This window comes from Drosophila arizonae, chromosome 2 (assembly GCF_054131065.1).
Source record: "Drosophila arizonae isolate 15081-1271.41 chromosome 2, UAZ_ARI_1.0, whole genome shotgun sequence".
NCBI classification, from domain to species: Eukaryota; Metazoa; Arthropoda; class Insecta; order Diptera; family Drosophilidae; genus Drosophila; species Drosophila arizonae.
The window spans coordinates 9,414,320-9,434,727 of NC_142922.1; the positions used below are offsets into that span (position 1 = coordinate 9,414,320).

General features: G+C 38.4%; 3 protein-coding genes across 21 annotated transcripts; 2 read left to right on the forward strand and 1 right to left on the reverse strand.

Annotated features, from left to right (window-relative positions):
* The first annotated feature begins 3,665 nt into the window (after positions 1–3,665).
* dco (discs overgrown casein kinase 1) lies at positions 3,666–13,111 on the forward strand. Of its 19 annotated transcripts, none has more exons than XM_089462975.1 (5): positions 3,666–3,839; positions 4,749–4,831; positions 7,650–7,814; positions 7,910–9,313; positions 9,836–13,111. In XM_089462975.1, exons 4-5 carry the CDS (start codon positions 8,012–8,014, stop codon positions 9,938–9,940), a joined length of 1,407 nt encoding a protein of 468 aa, XP_089319101.1. In that variant the 5' UTR covers positions 3,666–3,839; positions 4,749–4,831; positions 7,650–7,814; positions 7,910–8,011; the 3' UTR covers positions 9,941–13,111. The 19 variants fall into 19 exon arrangements, with proteins under 19 accessions (XP_089319101.1, XP_089319108.1, XP_089319095.1 ...); XM_089462969.1 differs by having other exon boundaries at positions 3,667–3,839; positions 7,647–7,814; XM_089462971.1 differs by lacking the exon at positions 3,666–3,839 and adding an exon at positions 3,859–3,992 and having other exon boundaries at positions 7,647–7,814.
* Positions 13,112–13,418: 307 nt separating this feature from the next.
* On the forward strand, positions 13,419–14,682 carry Chchd3 (Coiled-coil-helix-coiled-coil-helix domain containing 3). The gene is made up of 3 exons (XM_018018953.2): positions 13,419–13,571; positions 13,671–13,826; positions 13,988–14,682. The coding sequence occupies exons 2-3, from the start codon at positions 13,706–13,708 to the stop codon at positions 14,533–14,535; spliced, it is 669 nt and encodes a 222-aa protein (XP_017874442.1). The 5' UTR covers positions 13,419–13,571; positions 13,671–13,705; the 3' UTR covers positions 14,536–14,682.
* An 81-nt stretch (positions 14,683–14,763) lies between these two features.
* Alp4 (Alkaline phosphatase 4) lies at positions 14,764–20,130 on the reverse strand. Its single transcript, XM_018018949.2, has 3 exons — positions 19,748–20,130; positions 17,197–17,438; positions 14,764–16,280 (listed from the first exon to the last, which is right to left on the reverse strand). Exons 1-3 carry the CDS (start codon positions 19,902–19,904, stop codon positions 14,919–14,921), a joined length of 1,761 nt encoding a protein of 586 aa, XP_017874438.1. The 5' UTR covers positions 19,905–20,130; the 3' UTR covers positions 14,764–14,918.
* Positions 20,131–20,408: the final 278 nt, after the last annotated feature.

Below are 20,408 nucleotides of genomic sequence, written 5' to 3' on the forward strand. Positions count from 1 at the left end.
ACATTTAAAGTAGATTTTTTTTTTTTTTTTTGTAAATAATGTATATTAAATGTTGTATGAGTATATATATAAAAATAGCAAATAAATATTTAGTAATTTATTGAATAAGAAATATTTTATATGTCTTTAACATTTTTTATAAATTTATTTGTATTTCCAAATATATCAATTTTTTTTTTTTATATTTGTTGTTTGGTATTTTCTATAAATTGTTATAGAAGAGCTGATTAGATAATATTTTTAATAAGATTATCTCATTATATATTGATTATAAAATTATTAAAAGTATCTGATACATAAAGAAAAAAAATAGTCCATCTATCAGTCAAGTCTTCAATCTCAGCATAGACCAAACCTGAGACTCAATTCTACTTTAAACTGAGTTTAGTTAGATGCAGTAAAATTGGAAGAATATCGAATATAACTACACCTCTTCAAGGAACTGAAGGCTCAGACAAGGCAAGTAAACTTGAGCCATAAGCGGAACCTTAGGAACTCTTCTGACGGTCTTTCTAAAGGATATCATCATCATCATCAAATGCAAGTAATTGAGTAAGGAAAAGAGTAATTCAAGTGCAATACAAAATATTCCTAAAATTCAATTCTTTATCTATACTTCATATGATAGATGAATTCAAGCCAAAAACTTCTACTCTATGTGCATTTATTAATATATGAGCTCGCTCAGTAATACATATAACCTTAGTCAATCCCTTCGCCATTTCATTTGGATTGACACCAGATAATAACTTATATCCAAGAGATTATAAGCCACGCTTTTTGTTATTCTTACTCCTATTTCTAAATCTGAGTTCAACATAGTTGAAAACGCGACCATAGAATGCGACATCGTAAAATCACAAATCTTAAACGTGAAGAATAACTCGGTCGAAACTAGATGCTATTCATTTCATGGCCATAAAATGAATCGATGCGTATTTATGTTGGGCTTTTATTTATTACTGCGCTCTCTCTCTCTCTCACTCCCTATCTCTCTCTTTCTTTGTCACACTCCTTTTTACGTGGCTTCAACTGAATGTGACTTTTACCCGACATTTCTTCGTCTGCAGCCTGCTAGGGCTCGTTGGGGTTTTTTACAACTTTATAATTTTTACAACTCAATTAACTTTTTTCAACTCAAACGCCGCCGGCGAAACGAATAAAAAACAAAGCAAATCAAAAAGGAGAGAAGAAGAAGAACGCCGAAATGACCAAAAATTTAAACAATAAAACACGAAAATGCATAAACGAAATCATAAATACCTACTAGATACGATCGAAGCGATCGAAGACGCCTGCCAGATGAGCGTTTTATGCGATAAAAAGCAAAATGAAAACATTTAACGGTGGCCGCCTCGGGTATCCCCGACTGCAATGTACCCTACAGCCAGCTGGAAGCAGTGCTCCAGCCGTCCTGAAAGAAAAAGAGAGAGAAATTTAGAGATCGAACTTGATTTCGGTATAACTCTTCGAAACCAAAACTTCCATATTTATTTATAACCTGAAAAACTAATTAATAACTTAAAATTATTCGTTTTTTTAAACAATCTATAGAAGCATTGAGAAACATAGGTTTAATATAGAAATATCATATAATTTCTAGAGTATTTGCTTCGAATTTCATATCTTTAGTTTCTAAAGATATTGAAATCGATATTATACTGAATCGAAAAGTAACACAATAAAACATAAACATTCCCATTAGGTAGCCCCATTTAGTACTGTTCCAATCAGAAATCCATATACCCCACTTAGCTGTCACCAATATCTACAGGGTAGCAAGAAAATAACAAATAACAAAATATAAAAACAAAACTGAAGTGTCATAAAAGGCATCAAAATGGAAATAATACTCACAGCAGTCCCCACACTCCACACCTCTCCACCTCCCCACCTACCCCGCCACCCATTCACCCCTTCGCACACCTCCCCCCACTTCGGAAAATTGAATCGTGTCTAGCAATTTAATGGCAGCATCTAACAAGTTCCCCCATGCCATGCCCTGCCACGCCTCCCCCCTGACAAAGCAATTTTCTTGCCGGCGAACTTCAAAAGGCGCCGCCTTTGTTGATAAACAAAACGAGCGCCTGCAAAATGTATGAAAAAATGTATTAAAAAACAAAAAAATAAATACAAAATCGAATTAATTAAAAAATATTTTTATTTTTTTTTTTTTTTTATAGAAAAGCCAAAAGGCAAAATGAAAATTGTTTTTTTTTTATTATTATTTTTTTTTTTTTTAATTTTGCTGCTTCTTTTTCGTGTTGCTTTTGTTGTTGCAATCAAACTGGAGCAGCGCCAAAAGGTCGCGGAAAAATGCAGCAACATCAGCAGCAGCAGCGGATGCGACGACCGCTTGACAATTTTTGCGACTTGCCATGAAATCAAATTATTTGATCTAAGCCGCCGCCAGCAGAGCTTCAGCCTCTGCTCTGCGACTAAACGAAACCAAATGGCGCGTTCGTTGGAGCAGACGATGACGTTTGCAGCGCCAATGTTAGAAAATGCCCCTCTCTCCCTCTCACTCACTCACTCACTCACTCACTCACGCACGCACTCGCCAGCCGTACGACATGTGTTGCGGAAATATTTAGCAAAGCGAAGCGTCCGACAATACATGCCACCATCCCGCTCTGGCACTCAGCTCATTTGCAAGCAAAGACAATCAACGAAACGAACAACAACGAAAAATCGTTCGCTGCGCCGTCATTTTGTTTTATTGCTTCACACCTGATGTGAGTTCGTGTTTTGTTCGTTCGTTTGACCATCGGCACAAAGTCGGCCTCCCATTCGCCAGATCATTAATTGCCCCTAGTGTGTGTGTGTGTGTGTGTGTGTGTGTGTGTTTGTATTTGTGTTTGTACGAGTGGGTGTATACCAGTAGTTTTGTAGGTGTGGGTGTTTGTATGTATAATTTAGCGTAGATCGTAACCATTTACTCTTGTGTTGTTGTTGATTCAAATGACCCGTTGCTTTTCTTTGTTTTCTCCTTCAGCCAATCAGAGGAGGCTGGATTTGTAATCATTTAAATATAGCAACATCCATTAAATGTACCATATCAAGGAATTATTATATCATATGTACTAACTTAATATCTTACGTATACGTATATTACATACATGTGTTTATATTTGTATGTGTGCATGCATACATATTCATTTGTTTATATGTACTAAGAGAAATTGAATTCAAATACAATAAGAGTTGCATTATCTTTGATGTGGTGTGTGTCTTGGCTTATAAAAACATACAAAAGCTTGCTGCTGTGCGCTTATATATATATCGGCCGGCCGCCACAATTTAGTGACCAGGGACGTCATTTTGTGCAAGAACAACATGAAAATATATTTCAAATTCTATTGAAACACAAAACTGTATAAAAGCAGCCCTTTTAACAGTCGATTTTGCTTATATTTATTTATTTCTTTATTTAAGCATAATCACAATAGGCGAACCAATTTTTGATCGTGCGGACTTTGATTTTAATATCAACTTGATACATTCAGCAGCCAATTGACAAAATTCAAACCAGCTGCAGAAACAACTCGAAGTGAGTCATTAATACAAAAATATAATATTTGCTATTCGAGAAACTTATTTACGTGCATGAAAAACACAACCTTATCAATATCGTGTAAACAAACAGGTTCACCATCTAGTTCGCTAGCCACGAACCGATAGCTCCGCAACTATTTAAATGGTTCTCAAATGGAACTTCTGGTCGAGCCTGTTGTTGGTGTTGTTGTGTTCGAAAGATTAATTCTAGAAAATAATTTATAAAAGAAATTCAATTATTTATGTAAAAGTGCAAAGAAATACAATAAATAGAAGCGCAAAAAGTAAGTTAAAGCTGGTTTTATATAAATTTGCAACGTGCGCGTGCCAAATGGTGAAAATTGTGCGTAACAAAAAGCCAGAGAGACTGCTCCGGCCACAGTGCCCGTAGTGGTGGCAACTTTTTTCGTCTTGCTTTATGTGTGCTTCGTTATCGTGTACGTATACGTCGCGCTGACATACATGTGTTGGTGTGAAAACGTTGAAACAGTCAGGCTAGCAATGTGCTCGCTGTAAAACCAACAACAGTGTAAGAGAGACAACTCTACTGCAGCATGCATACGTGCGTGCGTGTATATATATACACACATATGTAGATATACGTGAGTGTATGAGTGCCAGGGCAAACGACTCGCTTGTATTTTTTCGTATGTCGCTGTCGTCGTCTCCGTTGTAGTTTTTTGCCTCAGTGCAATCTTAACAATATTTTAAAACATATTTGTGATATTTTTGGCGGTTCTTGTTGTTGTAAATGCAGAAAAATTTACACAAATTGAATGCTTTGATAGTGTGTAATGTGACAGACGTGCGAACACGTTCGCTCAAACAAAGCGCGGCTGAGAAATAAGAAAAAACAGTAAAGGAAAATCATTAAACAATACCTAGTTGAAAAAAATAAAACACCCAAAAAAAAAAAAAAAAAAAAAAAAAGAAAAATTGCCAAATGGCCAAAATGGCCCTGGCTTAAGCTGCTAAGAAATGTATAAAACGAATTGTTTTCGATATTGCGTAAATGTGAGTGCATCTGTGTGTGTGTGCTCTCAAAAACAAAAACAAAGAAAGTTGAAATGAATTTGTTGCCTTGTTTCCACTTATCATGACGTCGTCGTCGTCGTAGTCGTCGTCTCCAGTGTTGTTGTCGTAGTTGTTGTTCTTGTGAAATTGAAATCCAATTAAACGCAGTGCATTTTCAGCTGGAAATTGAAGCAAGCGTCAAGTGCAAGCAGCAGCAGCAGCGGAGCAGCCTGGCCACACTGTGACTCCCGAATCCGCCAAGGTAGGCATAAAAATACTCCTCATCCTTCTCTTTCTCACAGACAGACTGTAGCCAGACAGTTAGCCGTTACAATAGTTCGGGTTGAAAAAGAAAGAAGAAAAAAAAAAAAACAACAAAAACAAAACGGTGTATGCTGTTAGGTCGCCTCGTCCTCGACACCGAGGCCATTGACTGCAGCAGCGGAGTCGACATCGGCGTCAACGTTGACGTTGACTCCAAAATTAATTGCATAGATTGTTTTATTAGCCGTACATTTCATTGTGTTGTTGCTGTTGTAGTATGGCTATTGACTCTTGTTGAAACAACTGTTTGTGTTTGCGGCTTCTTCCTCTCCTCTCTGTTACCTTTGTGGCGACGGCGCTGTGTTTTACGGAAGTCTTTTTTTGGCGCCCGCCAACGCAACGTGCCGCTCATTGCTTTGCAATTGTAAAGAGGCCCCAAGAAATTAACATATTCGACACATGCATACATACATACATAGAAATACATACAAATATTGTATAAAAATTTGTGTGGTACGTCTGCCGGAACTAGCAGCAAGAACAGGAACAACAACAAGAAGCCGTCCCGCTGCACTCCCACCACGATCAGCTGTTGCTCTCACACGCAAGCATACAACAAACACCCACACATATGTATGCTTTGAGGGAGTAACAGAGACAGTGCGCGAGTGCGAATGCGAGCCTGCGACCGTCTCACTTGCGCACCTGTCAAATGATGGCAGCAACAAAACTAGAACGTGCATTTGAAAAGGCAACAAAAACGAACGGTAAACGTTACTTTTTTTCGGTAAACGAAACGACATGAGCGGAGTACTAATAAATCAACGTAGGCAAAGAAAGCAAACAACAATTACAAGCAGCTATGTGAATAGATATACATATATATGAGTGTGAATTTAAAAGCTTGACCAGTTTTGAGGTTAGAACTGGCCCAGCTTCATAGGTCACAAACCCACACAAACAGGCATACATATATACATATGTACACACACACACATGCACATGTAAAGATGAATTTTTGTTGTTATAGGTGCGTGTTGGACAACATCAAAAGAAAGCGCAGCAAATGCTGAGAAGAATGTAGATATCTGCAAGCCAAGGAAGGCAGAGGCACCTGCTATACATACATATTATAATAGACATCATAATCATTGTCTTCTATTTGAAGAAAGCAAAACTAACAACAGCAGCAAGCAAACATAATTTTGTCATTTATTTTGGTAGCGAGCTAGAGAAAATTTCAGCTCTACTGTTGCTGTGCGCCATTGGTGCCCAACTGCTTGAGATTTGTCTGTTTGCTGGGGCGCGACTCCATTTTAAATGTTTGTATGTATGCATATGTGTGTGTGCTGTGCTGTGATGTGCTTTTCACCACTGAAAGTGTCATTTAAATAGCATTTTTTGTTGTCTGTTTGCTGCTTCTTTTCTACTGTTCATCTCTAATTGTTTACCTACACACTCGCACACACACACATGCACGCACTCACACATACATACACACACAGATAGAAACATGCTTGTCTTTATTGTCGCTGCGGCTGGCAGCAGGTTATTGTTAGGTTTTTTCTTCTTTCGGTTATTTTATTTTATTTTTTTTTTAACCACCATGCATTTTTGCGCTGATTCATCGCTGAATGTTAATGTCGTCATGTTGATGCGCTGTTTCTGTTATTTTTAGATTAGAATTTACGCTGAAGTGGTGCCGTAAAAATCTCGTCGCCGATAACAACAGCGTTGCTATCGATCCGTCTACCGTTTAACTAGTCTAACTACGTAGTGAGCGCAAGCCTTTGAAGAAGTTCGTCCCCTTTTGCCAAAATATACCAGTGTGATAGGAACAAATTTCTCTTTTCATCAGTTTTTGAAGAATTCACATGTTAAGGTAAACAAATCTTGTTTTTATTTACCGTATCAAAATGCTGAATAGTCTTCGCCATTTGGGCATTACTGTTATTCGCAGCGAAGTTTTGCTTTTGCTGGAAACTGCAGCGTTTTGCATTTACAATTATCTTTTCAAGCTGATGTTGTTGTTTGTCTTCATCTTGTTGTTGCTGGGCGACGTGAGCGACGTTCAGTTTCGTTTTGCGTTCTTATCTAATTGACACATCGCACGTCGCAAGCTATCGTTTTGTTGTTCCTTTCTTTTTCAGTCATTTTTTTTTTTTTACATTTCGTGAGACTTACAGCTGTAGCTCAAAGTCGATATCTGTCACCAAGCTATCGATAATAACGCAGCTTGTAATATATTATTTTCATGTAAGACAAAAAATTAAAATGAAGAGAAACTAAAAAATATGTTTGTATAGATATACATCAATGTGTTGTTGTGCTTTTATACCCTGAGCCCATTGAAAAAAGTCAATCAGGCAGAAAGAGGCGTGTCAGACCTCATAAAGTATATATTCTTGATCAGATCCCTGTATATCACGCGCATATTGAGTTCAAAATATCGGTGACTACTCTCGTTATTTTGTTATCGATTAAAAACCGTATCGAAAAAAAGTTGTAAAATTATATCTCCTACACCTTCACAGCTAAAGCCTCCAAATTTTAAATGTAGACTGTGCGGGTGCAAATGCCGTTTCTTGTGTAAGCAGACAACTTAGAATTATTGAAATATCAGTTTGTCAAATGGTTCAGGGGATCTTGTAGTCGAGCAGCCTCGACTGGAGCTTTCTTACTTGTTGAAATTCATGTGAACATACATATACATATTTACATGTGTATATGTGGGTCGTTGTCATTTACCGTTAACTCTTCAAAAAGCGAATTATAATCGTGAGCTAATAAGAAAGAACTTTGTCTGATTGCAGCAGCCGGAGCGCCCGCGACTGGCACCGAAAGCCAACCAAACGCCTGAGCGTGCGCATAGAAAACGCATGAACAAAATACAACGGATCAGATAAAAGAGATAAGAAGTCGAAGAAGAGGCGCAGCAGAAAAAGCATCTAAAGCGGAAACAGACAAAAGGACTGCGAAAGGTTTTTATATACATATTTATTTAGTATAAAATAAATATGAATCAGATTCATATTGAAATTGAATGCAATTCCTTAATTCGTTTTCTTTTATGCAGGCGACGCCACACATATATAATATATATATTTATATATATTATATATTAAATATACATACATAACACAGCCACACCCACACTCAAATAAACACACAAATAAGCATGGAGCTGCGTGTTGGGAACAAATATCGCTTGGGCCGTAAGATCGGCTCCGGCTCTTTCGGCGACATCTATCTGGGCACAACTATCAACACGGGCGAGGAGGTGGCCATCAAATTGGAATGCATACGCACCAAACATCCACAGCTGCACATCGAATCAAAGTTCTATAAGACAATGCAAGGTGGGATTGGCATACCGCGAATCATTTGGTGCGGCAGCGAGGGCGACTACAATGTGATGGTGATGGAGCTGCTTGGTCCGTCGCTGGAGGATCTATTTAACTTCTGTTCGCGGCGCTTCTCATTGAAGACTGTGCTGCTGCTCGCGGATCAAATGATATCGCGCATTGACTATATACACTCACGCGACTTCATACATCGCGACATCAAGCCGGACAACTTCCTTATGGGCCTCGGCAAGAAGGGCAATCTGGTGTACATAATTGACTTTGGTTTGGCCAAAAAGTTTCGCGATCCACGCTCCTTGAAGCACATACAATATAGGGAAAACAAGAACCTGACGGGCACCGCACGCTACGCGTCGATCAACACGCATCTGGGCATTGAGCAGTCGCGACGCGACGATCTCGAATCGCTTGGCTATGTGCTCATGTACTTCAATTTGGGCGCCCTGCCCTGGCAGGGCTTGAAGGCGGCAAACAAGCGACAGAAATACGAGCGCATCTCTGAAAAGAAACTGTCCACATCGATCGTTGTGCTCTGCAAGGGCTTCCCCAGCGAGTTCGTAAATTATCTAAACTTCTGCCGGCAGATGCACTTCGATCAGCGCCCCGATTACTGCCACTTGCGTAAGCTGTTCCGCAACCTATTCCATCGGCTGGGCTTCACCTATGACTATGTCTTCGACTGGAATTTGCTCAAGTTCGGCGGCCCGCGCAATCCACAAGCCATACAGCAGGCGCAGGATGGCGTCGACGGTCAGGGCCAGGGTCAGGGTCAGGATGCAGCTGCTGCAGCGGCAGCTGTGGCCGCTGCTGCCTCCCATCAGCAGCAGCAACAGCACAAGGTCAACACGGCAATGGTCACAGCCAGCGGCAGCACACAACAGATGCTGGGCAGCAGTTCGGGTGCTGGCCAGACGCTCGCCATGCTCGGCGGCGGTGGCGGAGCCGGTGGCAATGGAGGCGCTGGTGGCCAATTGATTGGCAACGGGGGACTCAACATGGATGACTCGATGGCGGCCACCAATTCCTCGCGACAACCCTACGATACGCCGGAGCGACGTCCATCGATACGGATGCGTCAAGGCGGAGGGCTTCAAGCTGGCGGTGTTGTGGGTGATGTACGAAATGCTAAATAATATTTTATTGTTTAGAATGTTATATGCGAGGATGCGAAACAAAAACAGACGGCAACCGCCCCACACACACATACGCCTACGTACAGCAGCTGCAGCCTCCTACACACACATATATATACAAACACACATTTAGTATATTGCGCTCTTTATATATACATTACTATGTATATATATTGATATATAATTGATGTATGCGTACATAACATGTTATATGTATAGTTCATTCAGCGACCTGGTCGCTGACATGTTGCAGTAACACACACAGCCTACACCCCTCCCCACACACCCAGGCAACGAGAAGCAAACAGCTGCGCTTTCCTTTTGTATATTTTTGTTTGTTTTTTTTTTATGCTTAATTTTTTTGCTTTCTTGAATATTTGCGTTTTGCTTTGATGCTTCTGATAATGATGTGAATGATGATGATGTTGATGATGTTGCTGATGATGATGAATCATCAGGCAATGGTTATGATTAATATATGCTAAGTTTAACTTATAATTTTAGTTGATAAACAATTGCAAGTCGGCGGCAAAAAAGCGAAAGTATGCACTACAATTAATGCAAGCTCCACCTGCAAAATACCGTTATTCGTTAAACAACAATTTGTAATCTGTTGAAGCAGAGAGAAAAAAGGAGAGCGAGAGACAGGATGATGATATTGAATATGACAACAGTTGAAAACGAAGAAAACAACAGCGTAAAACAGAGACAAAGAAGAAAAGAGTGAAGGAGAAGAAGAGAAGAGCTCGAACTCAAAAACCAAGACACAAACACAAAGAGAAACCAACATCTACACCAACACCAACACCCACTCCAACTTCTACTCTAACACACACACGTATCACATCCGCTCTCTAGCTAGTTCTGCGTGTGTTTTGCATTTACACTGCTTAACAAAAAACAGGATAAACAAATTATTTGCATTTTGTTTACTTTTTTGCTCTGTACAACACGAACAACAAAAACAACAATAGTAGTAGCAACAGTAACAACAACAACAGCAACAAATGAGAAATTTATCAACCAACTCAACTGAACAAATGGCATTAACGATTTATATTAAATGAAAGGGCATATATATTATAAATTAATATTTAAATATTAAATACAAAAATGATGAGAAAAAAAAAGATAACGAAACATATTTTGAATATAAGTTGTAAGCTTTGAGTGTAAAGAAAACAAACAAAGGACACAATATGCGCCAGTGTCCCTAACTTTTAGACTAGTTACCTAGCATAAAAATATTCATATATTTGTATATTTATATGTATATGTATATACATTTATATATATATGTATACATATAAAATACAACTAATGATTAATTCATAAAACAACAACAAATTTAAGCAGACATTTCGTGCACCAACAACAACTACATACATACTTAAATCTAAGTGTATAATTCATTATGAAAACATTTTGAAAACAAGTAAAAAAAAAAAAGAAAAAAGAACTGCAAAAAAAATGTAATTAAATTCTATCCAACCCCTTGTAGCTTTAAGCAACTCTAATTTGTAACTAATTGATTGCAAACAAAAGGAATTTGTAAAAAAAAAAACACTTTATTTTTTTTTCGCCTGATTTACATTAGTTTTTAACTTAATAGATATGTGTTCAATATAATTTGCGAGCTCTGTTTCTGCGTATTTCTCAACGATATAATTAAAAAACGAAAGTAAATGGAAAAATAAAAACAAATATGTAACTAATAACTTAATACATAAACTATACATATATATACACACACTCACACCCACAAACACACACAAACACACACTACATAACAATGTACTTTGCATTATATTATATATTTTCAATTAGTTTGTTAAGTCGTTAAGGGGCGTCAGCTGCGCATTAAAATTATAACGCTAGCTAATAAATTGTAGCTATAATATGAAATTTGTCTATAAGTAATACCAAACCATTAAAAAAGAGAAACTACAATAAATAAACAAAATTGCTAAATATAAAAAAATCAAAATAACGAAAAACCAATTAAGTAAATATAAATGTAATTCGAATTCTGCGCAAGTCAAGATGATGAATTATGAATATAGAGACAAGAAATAAGAACGTGCAAAACAAAAGCAAACAAGCAACAAATTATCTTATGAAACACAACAAAAAAGGAAACTAAGCAAAAGATTTAAATTCTATTGATGTGAAACTCTATAAAACGTAAAGATTTCATGATTAAAATTTATATAACTTACGATCATATATACGTTTAGAAGACGAGCAAGTAAAAGCATAAAACAGAAATCTGAAAGTTAAATAAAAAAAATGCATTACGTGATATTTCTTACAAATTGTTTCATTTGTGTTCTTTTCTTTTCCTATAATTTTATTTCTTTCAATTGGTTCGAAAATTCTACCGTCGACTGAGCTGACTTTTAGTTTGAGTTGATTCCCCCAAACGCACGCCTTGTAACTTGACCAAAAGAGAAACAAAATTATAAAATAAAACATCATTTTCCATAGAAAACGGAAATGGAAAAGCCCGTTAGATAGTGTGTAAACCGGAGACGAAAGTTGGAGCAAAACGGAAACGAAAACGGAATTTAAAGAGTCCGTTAGATAGTGTATGAACCACTGCTGAACCACTGAACTAGTTCGCGAAATGCAAAAGCAAAAGCAACTTAACTGAATGTACATAAGAAATTTATTCAAATAAAAACAAAAACAAAATAACCTTGTGTGATTTTCCTTCTAAATAGCGATTTATCAAAGAAAACTAAACTAACTAAACATAATAATTCAACTCTGAATGGGAAAGGAGAACAAACTATATACTTAAACGCTAAATGTATGACAAGTCCATACGCCGTAAGAAAAATACAAATATATATATATAAAACAAATATAGAAAACGAAACAAATTATAAAAAAAAAAAAATAGAAAAAAAATGGAAAAAATATTACGAAAAATTTGGAAAATTTTGTAAAATTGAATGTATATGTATATTGAGATTAGAATTTTTGATCTAACCTAATTAAACCATTGAAAACTATGTATGTATATGCGATATATGAACATTAACAAACCACCAACAGTGATATGAGATACAAAATAACCAACAAAGAGTTCATAACAATAATGAAAGTAAAAGAAAGATGAAGAAGAAAGAAATCGGAAATCGGAAATCAGAAAACTAATTCAAATTAAACATAAAACAAATTATAAAAACAATAAATAGCTACGAGAGAACTAAAATAGCAACAACAAATTTCCATAAATATTATTGATGTATATTATTATTAATAATACATAATTAAAATTACATTGAAAATGTCAAAGAATAGAATTTTCTGGAGCAAATTTTAAGGCAGAGCAGCTAAAGAAATTAGGTACATATATCAAATGAACTCTGATACATGCACGCATATCTAGTATTTCATTAGCCAAACCACACACAAAATTCACACTCGCATCCACATTCAGACACACCCACACACATACACATCCCAACACCCACTCACAAAGTTCAATAGCATTTGAAACACATTGAACAAAGAACTCATAACAAAGATAAAACGAAAATTAAATAATACTAACTCACATTGCGAAATCAATGTTTAAGTCAAACTAGAAGCGAAAAAGGGTAAATGAATAAAAAAATAATTAATAAGTAATCCATTAAATTAACAAATTGCAACAATATTAGATACACGAAGAAAGCGAACGTCATTTACTGGTAATTGTATGTAATTAATGTCGACAAGAAAAACATAAGAAGAACGCTAAAATGAATAAAATCTATGATTTTGAAAATAGCTTAGCTGGCATTTTTCTTAAAAACAAACTGCAAAATGTTGTTCAACCAACTTTATATCCATTGGAGCAAGGTAATTTATTTTTAAATTTCGCGCCTAAGTCGAACCGCGAAACAAATATTTTTTCTTGCAGACGGTCACACTCATTTATCTGTAAATGTGGTGAAGAGGCGACTGCAACTGTAAACGATACATTGATAGCTACGACAAAAAAAGTATCATAAATATACAACACGTGTATATTTATTTTAGTTCAGCGAATTATTAAAGTTTGCAACAATTTTACATGTATTAAAAATTAATTTATTAATTTATTTTCAATTAAGCTGGGAACGTGACGTTTTCGCGTATATCGCTCATCTCTAGATATGCAAATTGCGCCTATCGCTCATCTCAATTACCACACACTGCTCCCTATCGCCCATCTCTAGTAGCCCAACACAAGTTTGCAAACGAAAAGGTATTATTTTGTAACAATTAGCCATAAAGTTTATACGATTGCTGATTATCAACAATATAAATAAACAATAACATTTGCAATACTTGCGCTGACATACAGGCTACCTCAGAGCGACCAACAACAACAGCTGCAACATGGGCGCAAGGCAATCGCGAGATCCACGTTCCGTTTCAATGGAAAATCCAACTCCTGCCGGCGTCCTCGATATATCCGACGATGTGGTGAAACGCCTGAAGCAGGGTATATCACAGCAGGGTAAAGTACACAGTCCGACAAAGAATTGCAAACAATTGCAATTGCGCCGCTAAGCTTTAAGAACTTACTGTGGCCAAGTGTTATGCAACAATTTGTCAAATGATCATTTATTTATATATAAATTGTATATGCAAACTAACGGAACTTATTGCGACTTGCAGCACGCGAAAATGCGACCGTTGCGGAGGTGTCGAAACCGGTGCCGAAACCCCAGGAATCGCCCAAGAAGGTGGTCGTCAAAGAAGTAGCCCCCGCACCCCCAACAGTTGTCTACCAGGCTCCCACGCCCATCTATGTGCAGGGCGGCGGACACACGATCAGTGCGGCTGATGTGCAGCGTCAAATGAACCAGGAGCTGGTCAAGAATGACGAGCTGTGGAAACAGCGTATGCTGAAGCTTGAGGAGAATCTGAAAAAGACCAACACCATCATGGAGACGGAGTATGCGAACGCCGTCGAGGGTGTCCACAAGCGGTTTGTGAGCACAGCGGCGGCGCATAAGGTCCCACCATGCGGAGACCTCAAGGGCCAGCTTCTCGCCTGCTATCGTGCGCATCCCGGCGAGACGCTTAAGTGCATCGATGAAGTGACCCAGTTCAGGCAATGCGTCGATGTGCATCGCATCAAGAAACTGGATGCCGAAGCCACAGCAGCCAAAGCGCCAGCTGCTGCTGCTGCTGCCAGCAAGGTTGCTGTTAAAGCTGGTTAACGACTTGTTGAACGTTTGAAATTGTTTCTTTCCTATTTGGTTACCCCAAACTTAAAAGCCTTCAGAGATATGTTTAAACGAGAAGAGCGCTATCAAGAGCGAGTGTCATTGTGAACCATAGTAAATTAATTTAATATACATAACAAAGATGTGTTTGTCTATTGCAGATTGTTCATTATCCATCAATGATCTTATAAGAAACGGAAACTGTCTAGTCGATCACTCAAGTTTAAATTGCAATAATTTCTTTTTATTTATGCTTATTTTTCTTTCTATTTTACTAACATTTTGTTAGAAGTTAACTACAAACCCGTAAATACTATATAGCTCAACAAAACACACACAGGCACATATATATATGCATATGTGTGTGTAAATAAGGATTACAGCAGCTGCACGATCAGCCAAGCGGCGAGTAGCGGCAGCAGTGTGAGTCTCAGAGCAGCGGCACTACTTTTACTCTTGCTGTCGCCGGCGGACGACAGATGGCGCTGGCACGATTCATCGAAACTTTTCACTGGACCCATGCAGCCGGCATAGCTCATCACATAGGCCAAGTAGTTCTGCTCGAAGACACCGCGCACCAGACTAGAGCCTGGACCGCTGGCAAACACAATTACATCCTCGCCGCCGTGCGTCTCGTCCTTCAGCGCCAGCGTGGCCATGTGGCGGTAGGTGGGTGATTCGATTTGTTCCTTGGTGTACATCTTGAGCGCCCGCCACACATTGGAGCTGTTTGCGGGCTTTGTCTCATTGGCCAAGTGGTCAAAATAGCCGGGTCCATTGGCATAGGTGATGGTCTCATACACCATGGGATCCTTGGGCTTGTGCAAGTTTGCAGCACCCAATATATCAGCGCCACGCTCCGGATAGCCATTGAATGTGACAGAATGTGAATGATCCGCCGTCACTATAATCAGCGTCTCATCCGAATCGGTCATCTTCAGCGCCGCCTGCACGGCCAGGTCCAGTTCGTAGACCTCGTGCAAGGCAGCGCGAGCATAGTTCTGATGATGACCCTGGTCAATGCGCCCGCCCTCGACCAGCAGCACATAGCCCTTCGACTTGTCGCCACGTTCCAGCACTCCGACCGCCGCCTCCGTCATGTCCTGCAGCGAGGGCTCGCCCTCCTCACGGGCAATCGAGTAGGTGATGTGATTGTTGCGGAACAGGCCCATCAGATGATCCACCTCCTTCACATCCACCTGGAGCAGCTGCTCTCGCGTGTAGACCAGCTTCGCCTCTTTGCTGTCATTGGCATGTCGCTGCAGCCACTCAGTGGCCAGATTGCGATTATCGCCGCGCTTGCAAATGGTCTCGGTGCCGCCCTCGAACTGGACGGTCTTCACCTCCGACTCGTTGAACGCGCCCATGGGCGACAAGCCGCCGCCTAGCACCACGTTCAGCTTGTTGCCGGGCGCATTCTCCACAAGCTGGCGCGCAATGTCCGCATGGATGCCCACTGACTCCTGAGGCACTTCCGTGTCGCACTCCCAGTCCCGATGATAGATCCTTGCATAGGTTGCCGCAGGTGTGGCGTGTGTTATACGTGTGGTAGTCACGACGCCGGTGCGCTTGCCCTCGCGCTGTGCCCAGTCCATGATGGAGTCGAGTCGGCCCTGGCTGGCGTTCGTCGTTGAGCGCGTCGAGTCCATGCCAATGGCTCCATAGTCGGTCTTGACGCCAGAGAATATGGCCGTGGCTGTGCCCGCCGAATCCGGCACCTGTTTGTCCACGTTGTAGGTCTGCCAAGGACAAAATTAATAGATTATATTTGATTTATGGTTGATGGTTCAGGATACTAATTCGACTCGATGACTGAATGAGCCTCTGATTGGCACGATATAAGGAGAGGTCCATAAAAAGCAATCAATCAGCATCAATCAGTTTAGTCTGAATAATATATTAATTGCATAACCTGATTGCTTAATAGACTGAATGATAAAATTACAAATATAAGGAGAGATTGAGAAAGTGCATTCATCAATCGTAAGCTGAGATGGCGCTTGATTGAACCATAGATTTCTGAAGTGATAGGCTAGACAATTGCTTGATTGACTAATTGACTCACTAAATGATTGACTAGCTAAATTATGCCTTAAGTTTTAGCAGTTTGATATGCTTAATAGACTGAATGATAAAGTTACAAATATAAGGAGAGATTGAGAAAATGCATTCATCAATCGTAAGCTGAGATGGCGCTTGATTGAACCATAGATTTCTGAAGTGATAGGCTAGACAATTGCTTGATTGACTAATTAACTCACTAAATGATTGACTAGCTAAATTATGCCTTAAGTTTTAGCAGTTTGATTTGCTTAATAGACTGAATGATAAAGTTACAAATATAAGGAGAGATTGAGAAAATGCATTCATCAATCGTAAGCTGAGATGGCGCTTGATTGAACCATAGATTTCTGAAGTGATAGGCTGGATAATTGCTTGATTTACTGATTGACTCACTAAATGATTGACTAGCTAAACTATGCCTTAAGTTTTAGCAGTTTGATTTTACTGTTAATAAACCTCTAGAATGGTAGACTGATTAACGTACAGATCACGTAATTTTTGCATTGAATAATCATGACTGTTTAATTTATTAACTGACTAGAAATTTGCATCATTGATCAACTTTCTGAAAGTACAAAACTAGCCACTTACCTTGGCTAAACCTGTGAAGGGAAACTCATCAAAGGACAGCATTTCCTCCTCGCCATGGCCATGCTTCAGATACTGTCCCTTGTAGATGCGACCGGCACTGATCGTGGACAGGCCCATGCCATCGCCAATGAAGATGATAATGTTCTTGGCCTTGTGCTGATACGAGCTGTCCTTGGCCCGTTTCGCCTTCTCAATAGTTTTGCTCAGCTGCTTTAGGCCCACTTGCCGCCAGAATTGTGCATCTATAATCGGAAATTGGAAATGAGTTAGGCACGATCGCAGCTCGTTGTCGATTTTTCTGATTATTACTGGTGAAACCCACTTGGCACTCGACAAGTACGACTCGTACGGCCGATCATATCTAGAATCAGCCGCAACGACTAATTATTTAGATTTACTTTGCCATAAAGACAACACAAATATCTGGAAGTCGTTCGTTGAGCACAAATGCTCCATTAGTAACGTTTCAACGGCACTGTAAATCCCCCACCATGCCGTTTTCACATCCATTGGTTATGCGAACGTGCTATTCTATTTCTGGAACTGGGTATTTATTTATTGCACTCACTAAGCTTCAATTAACTAGGATTTCCCATTTTCAAATGTTTAAATAATTCATTTGATAAACAGTAGTATTTATCTGTAGCTCTACATATATTCAGCCATTTGACATTTTATGGGGGTAGACATATGTATGTATATATCTAATGCAAATTTCTGATACCCAGTATACAGGCGTATATATCGAAAGGGTATACATACATACATATGTATGAGATCTTGAAAGATGTTTCGATTTATATTTGCATTTTAATACCTTGCTATTTTCAAAATAAGGTATACTCTCTTTTAACATTTTATATTTATTTATATTTATCTATTTTATAGGGTATGCATGCGTTTGCTCTCTTCTATAATTTGCAAGTAATATTTTTTAAAATTTATTTGTTTTATATATGTATGATCATCTTAGTTATGCAGTCGACGTTTGCTTGAACAGCACTCATCCCATATTCTTCTACCGCAGCTCCCCCTTCCACTACACCGACTACACCCACGCACCCGCACACTTCAGCTCCTGCCTATCGTCTCCCATAAATCGTGACACTGACGCACGTTACAGTTAAACCGCGTTGTCAGACTGTTAATTCGAATTGTCAATGAAATCGATGTGGATAATTAGAGGCTTTCGGCCGTTGCTAGTTTAATTATCACAATTATGGATAGAATACGCCGTTGGCTGTACCCCGAATGTAACACCTGTGACAAACTGTGAAAGGGCTCTAATTAATTGCTGTTTGTCTGATTCGATTGTGTTGATGTTGACATTTGGTTAGCACGCAGCTGAATCTCTTTATATCTTAATTAAAAACTGTTGTCGCCAATTGAAGCGCCGATGCTTTTGTAACAAAAAATTTCAGTCAAATTGAAGTTTTGCGGAATTTGAACAAAATAAAACTAATTATATTATTTCTATTTAAAAAAAATTTTTATTTTGAAATTTTTATCGCAGCTAAATTTTGGAGTTTTATATCAAGGATTTCCATATACTTATGTGTTTCCGGCATATCTTTCAGCTAAGTAAATAGAAAATATTTGGAATCTGCATTTGGCACGAGTGTCATGAATATTGAAGCGTATATATATGTATATTTTAGCTGATTTTTATATATGTATGATTTGATTATTGCATTTGTTATGGAACTAATTTGCTGTTATTATAAAATCCATTTAATACACTTTTGTCTAAAATACTAAAAATATATTAAGAAACATATTTTTATATATATAAGATATATTTAGTATATATCTGAGAAAGTCAATTAGAAAACGAGTTTTATTGGATAAGAAAGCTTCTTTTTGGCTACTTGAACAAGGTGGCAAAAAACTTGTGCAAGTCATCTAGAACCCGTATCTATAGGGTATTTTTGTTTGTATATTTTCTTTGATATGTGCTCACTGAAGAAGACAATTTTTGTTTATTTAATATTTCTAAAGAAGCAATTTAAATAAAGCATTTAACTTAGAATCATAATTGCCTGACATTTTAATTACTTAAGATGAAGATAAATGCCTAATGAGAATTGTAAAAAATAAATCTCTGATTTTTATTTAAAAAAACAAATGATTCATAAAAAAATAAATATGAAACTATTATGGCTGGAATTCATTAAAAAAAAAAAAAATATTTTATTGTTGTCTGGTTCGTATACATAAGGGAAGGAGAATATGTTGTACTTGAATATTTTAATAAAAAAAGTATTAACAATTATTTTTGCTATTGCGCAATTAGAACTTTTTCCGTTGATTTACCAATTTGCACATGGTAAATTAAAATAGTCATATATAATATACGTCCATCTATTTTTTACTTTTCGAAACGACACTTATTTAAATAGCATTTTCTATTTTTCGTTTTGCTATTGCATAATTGAGCTGGAGCTGATTGAGTCGAACTAACACGTAGCAATAAAGCGAATGCGAAATTTGTTCGCCTGCTCACGTGCCTAGACGCAGTTCCTCATATACCCTAAATGGCTCGCATATTTACCTTCCGAGGCGGGGTCCTGCTTCTCAGTGACTTGGAACTCGGGCCCAATGCCGTTGCTTCCCGATGCGCTCAGAGTTTGTATCACTGGCGGCGGCTGCACTGTGGCCGACCAGGCGCCCAGAGAGATGACGAGGAGTATCAATAGAACCGATTGCATCTTATATGTATGTAGAGGTGATTGAGTCGAAGCTGGGATTTATTTATTTATGGACCGTAATAAGTATATATTAATTATCACAGTTATTGTTACGTTCTAGCTGTCCATGTAGAGCAGTAGAGCTGAGAAAGCGTAAAACTAGTTCAATTTCACGGATCGCGGGTCTTGAGAACGGACACGAGCTCGCGAATGGGTCACAATTAGCGGATTTGCGACGACTGACGACTCGGCATACGCTGAAGCGCCGTTATATGGCAAGCACGATCGTTGACGATCGGCGGCTGTGCACGAAGCGGGCAAATGACGAGCGAACGACGTCTAGAACCGGGAGCATTACGAGCAAGCTGCTTATTGTTTTCTTTTGTATTGTTTTGTGTGTGTGTTTTTTACGAAATGCAGTACAGATAAACACATTAAAAAGCAACAACAATTGGTCGTCTGTGGGTCTCGACCGGCCATAAAGCATCGTTTGGTGTGTTTTATTATATTTGCGATCGACAGTTA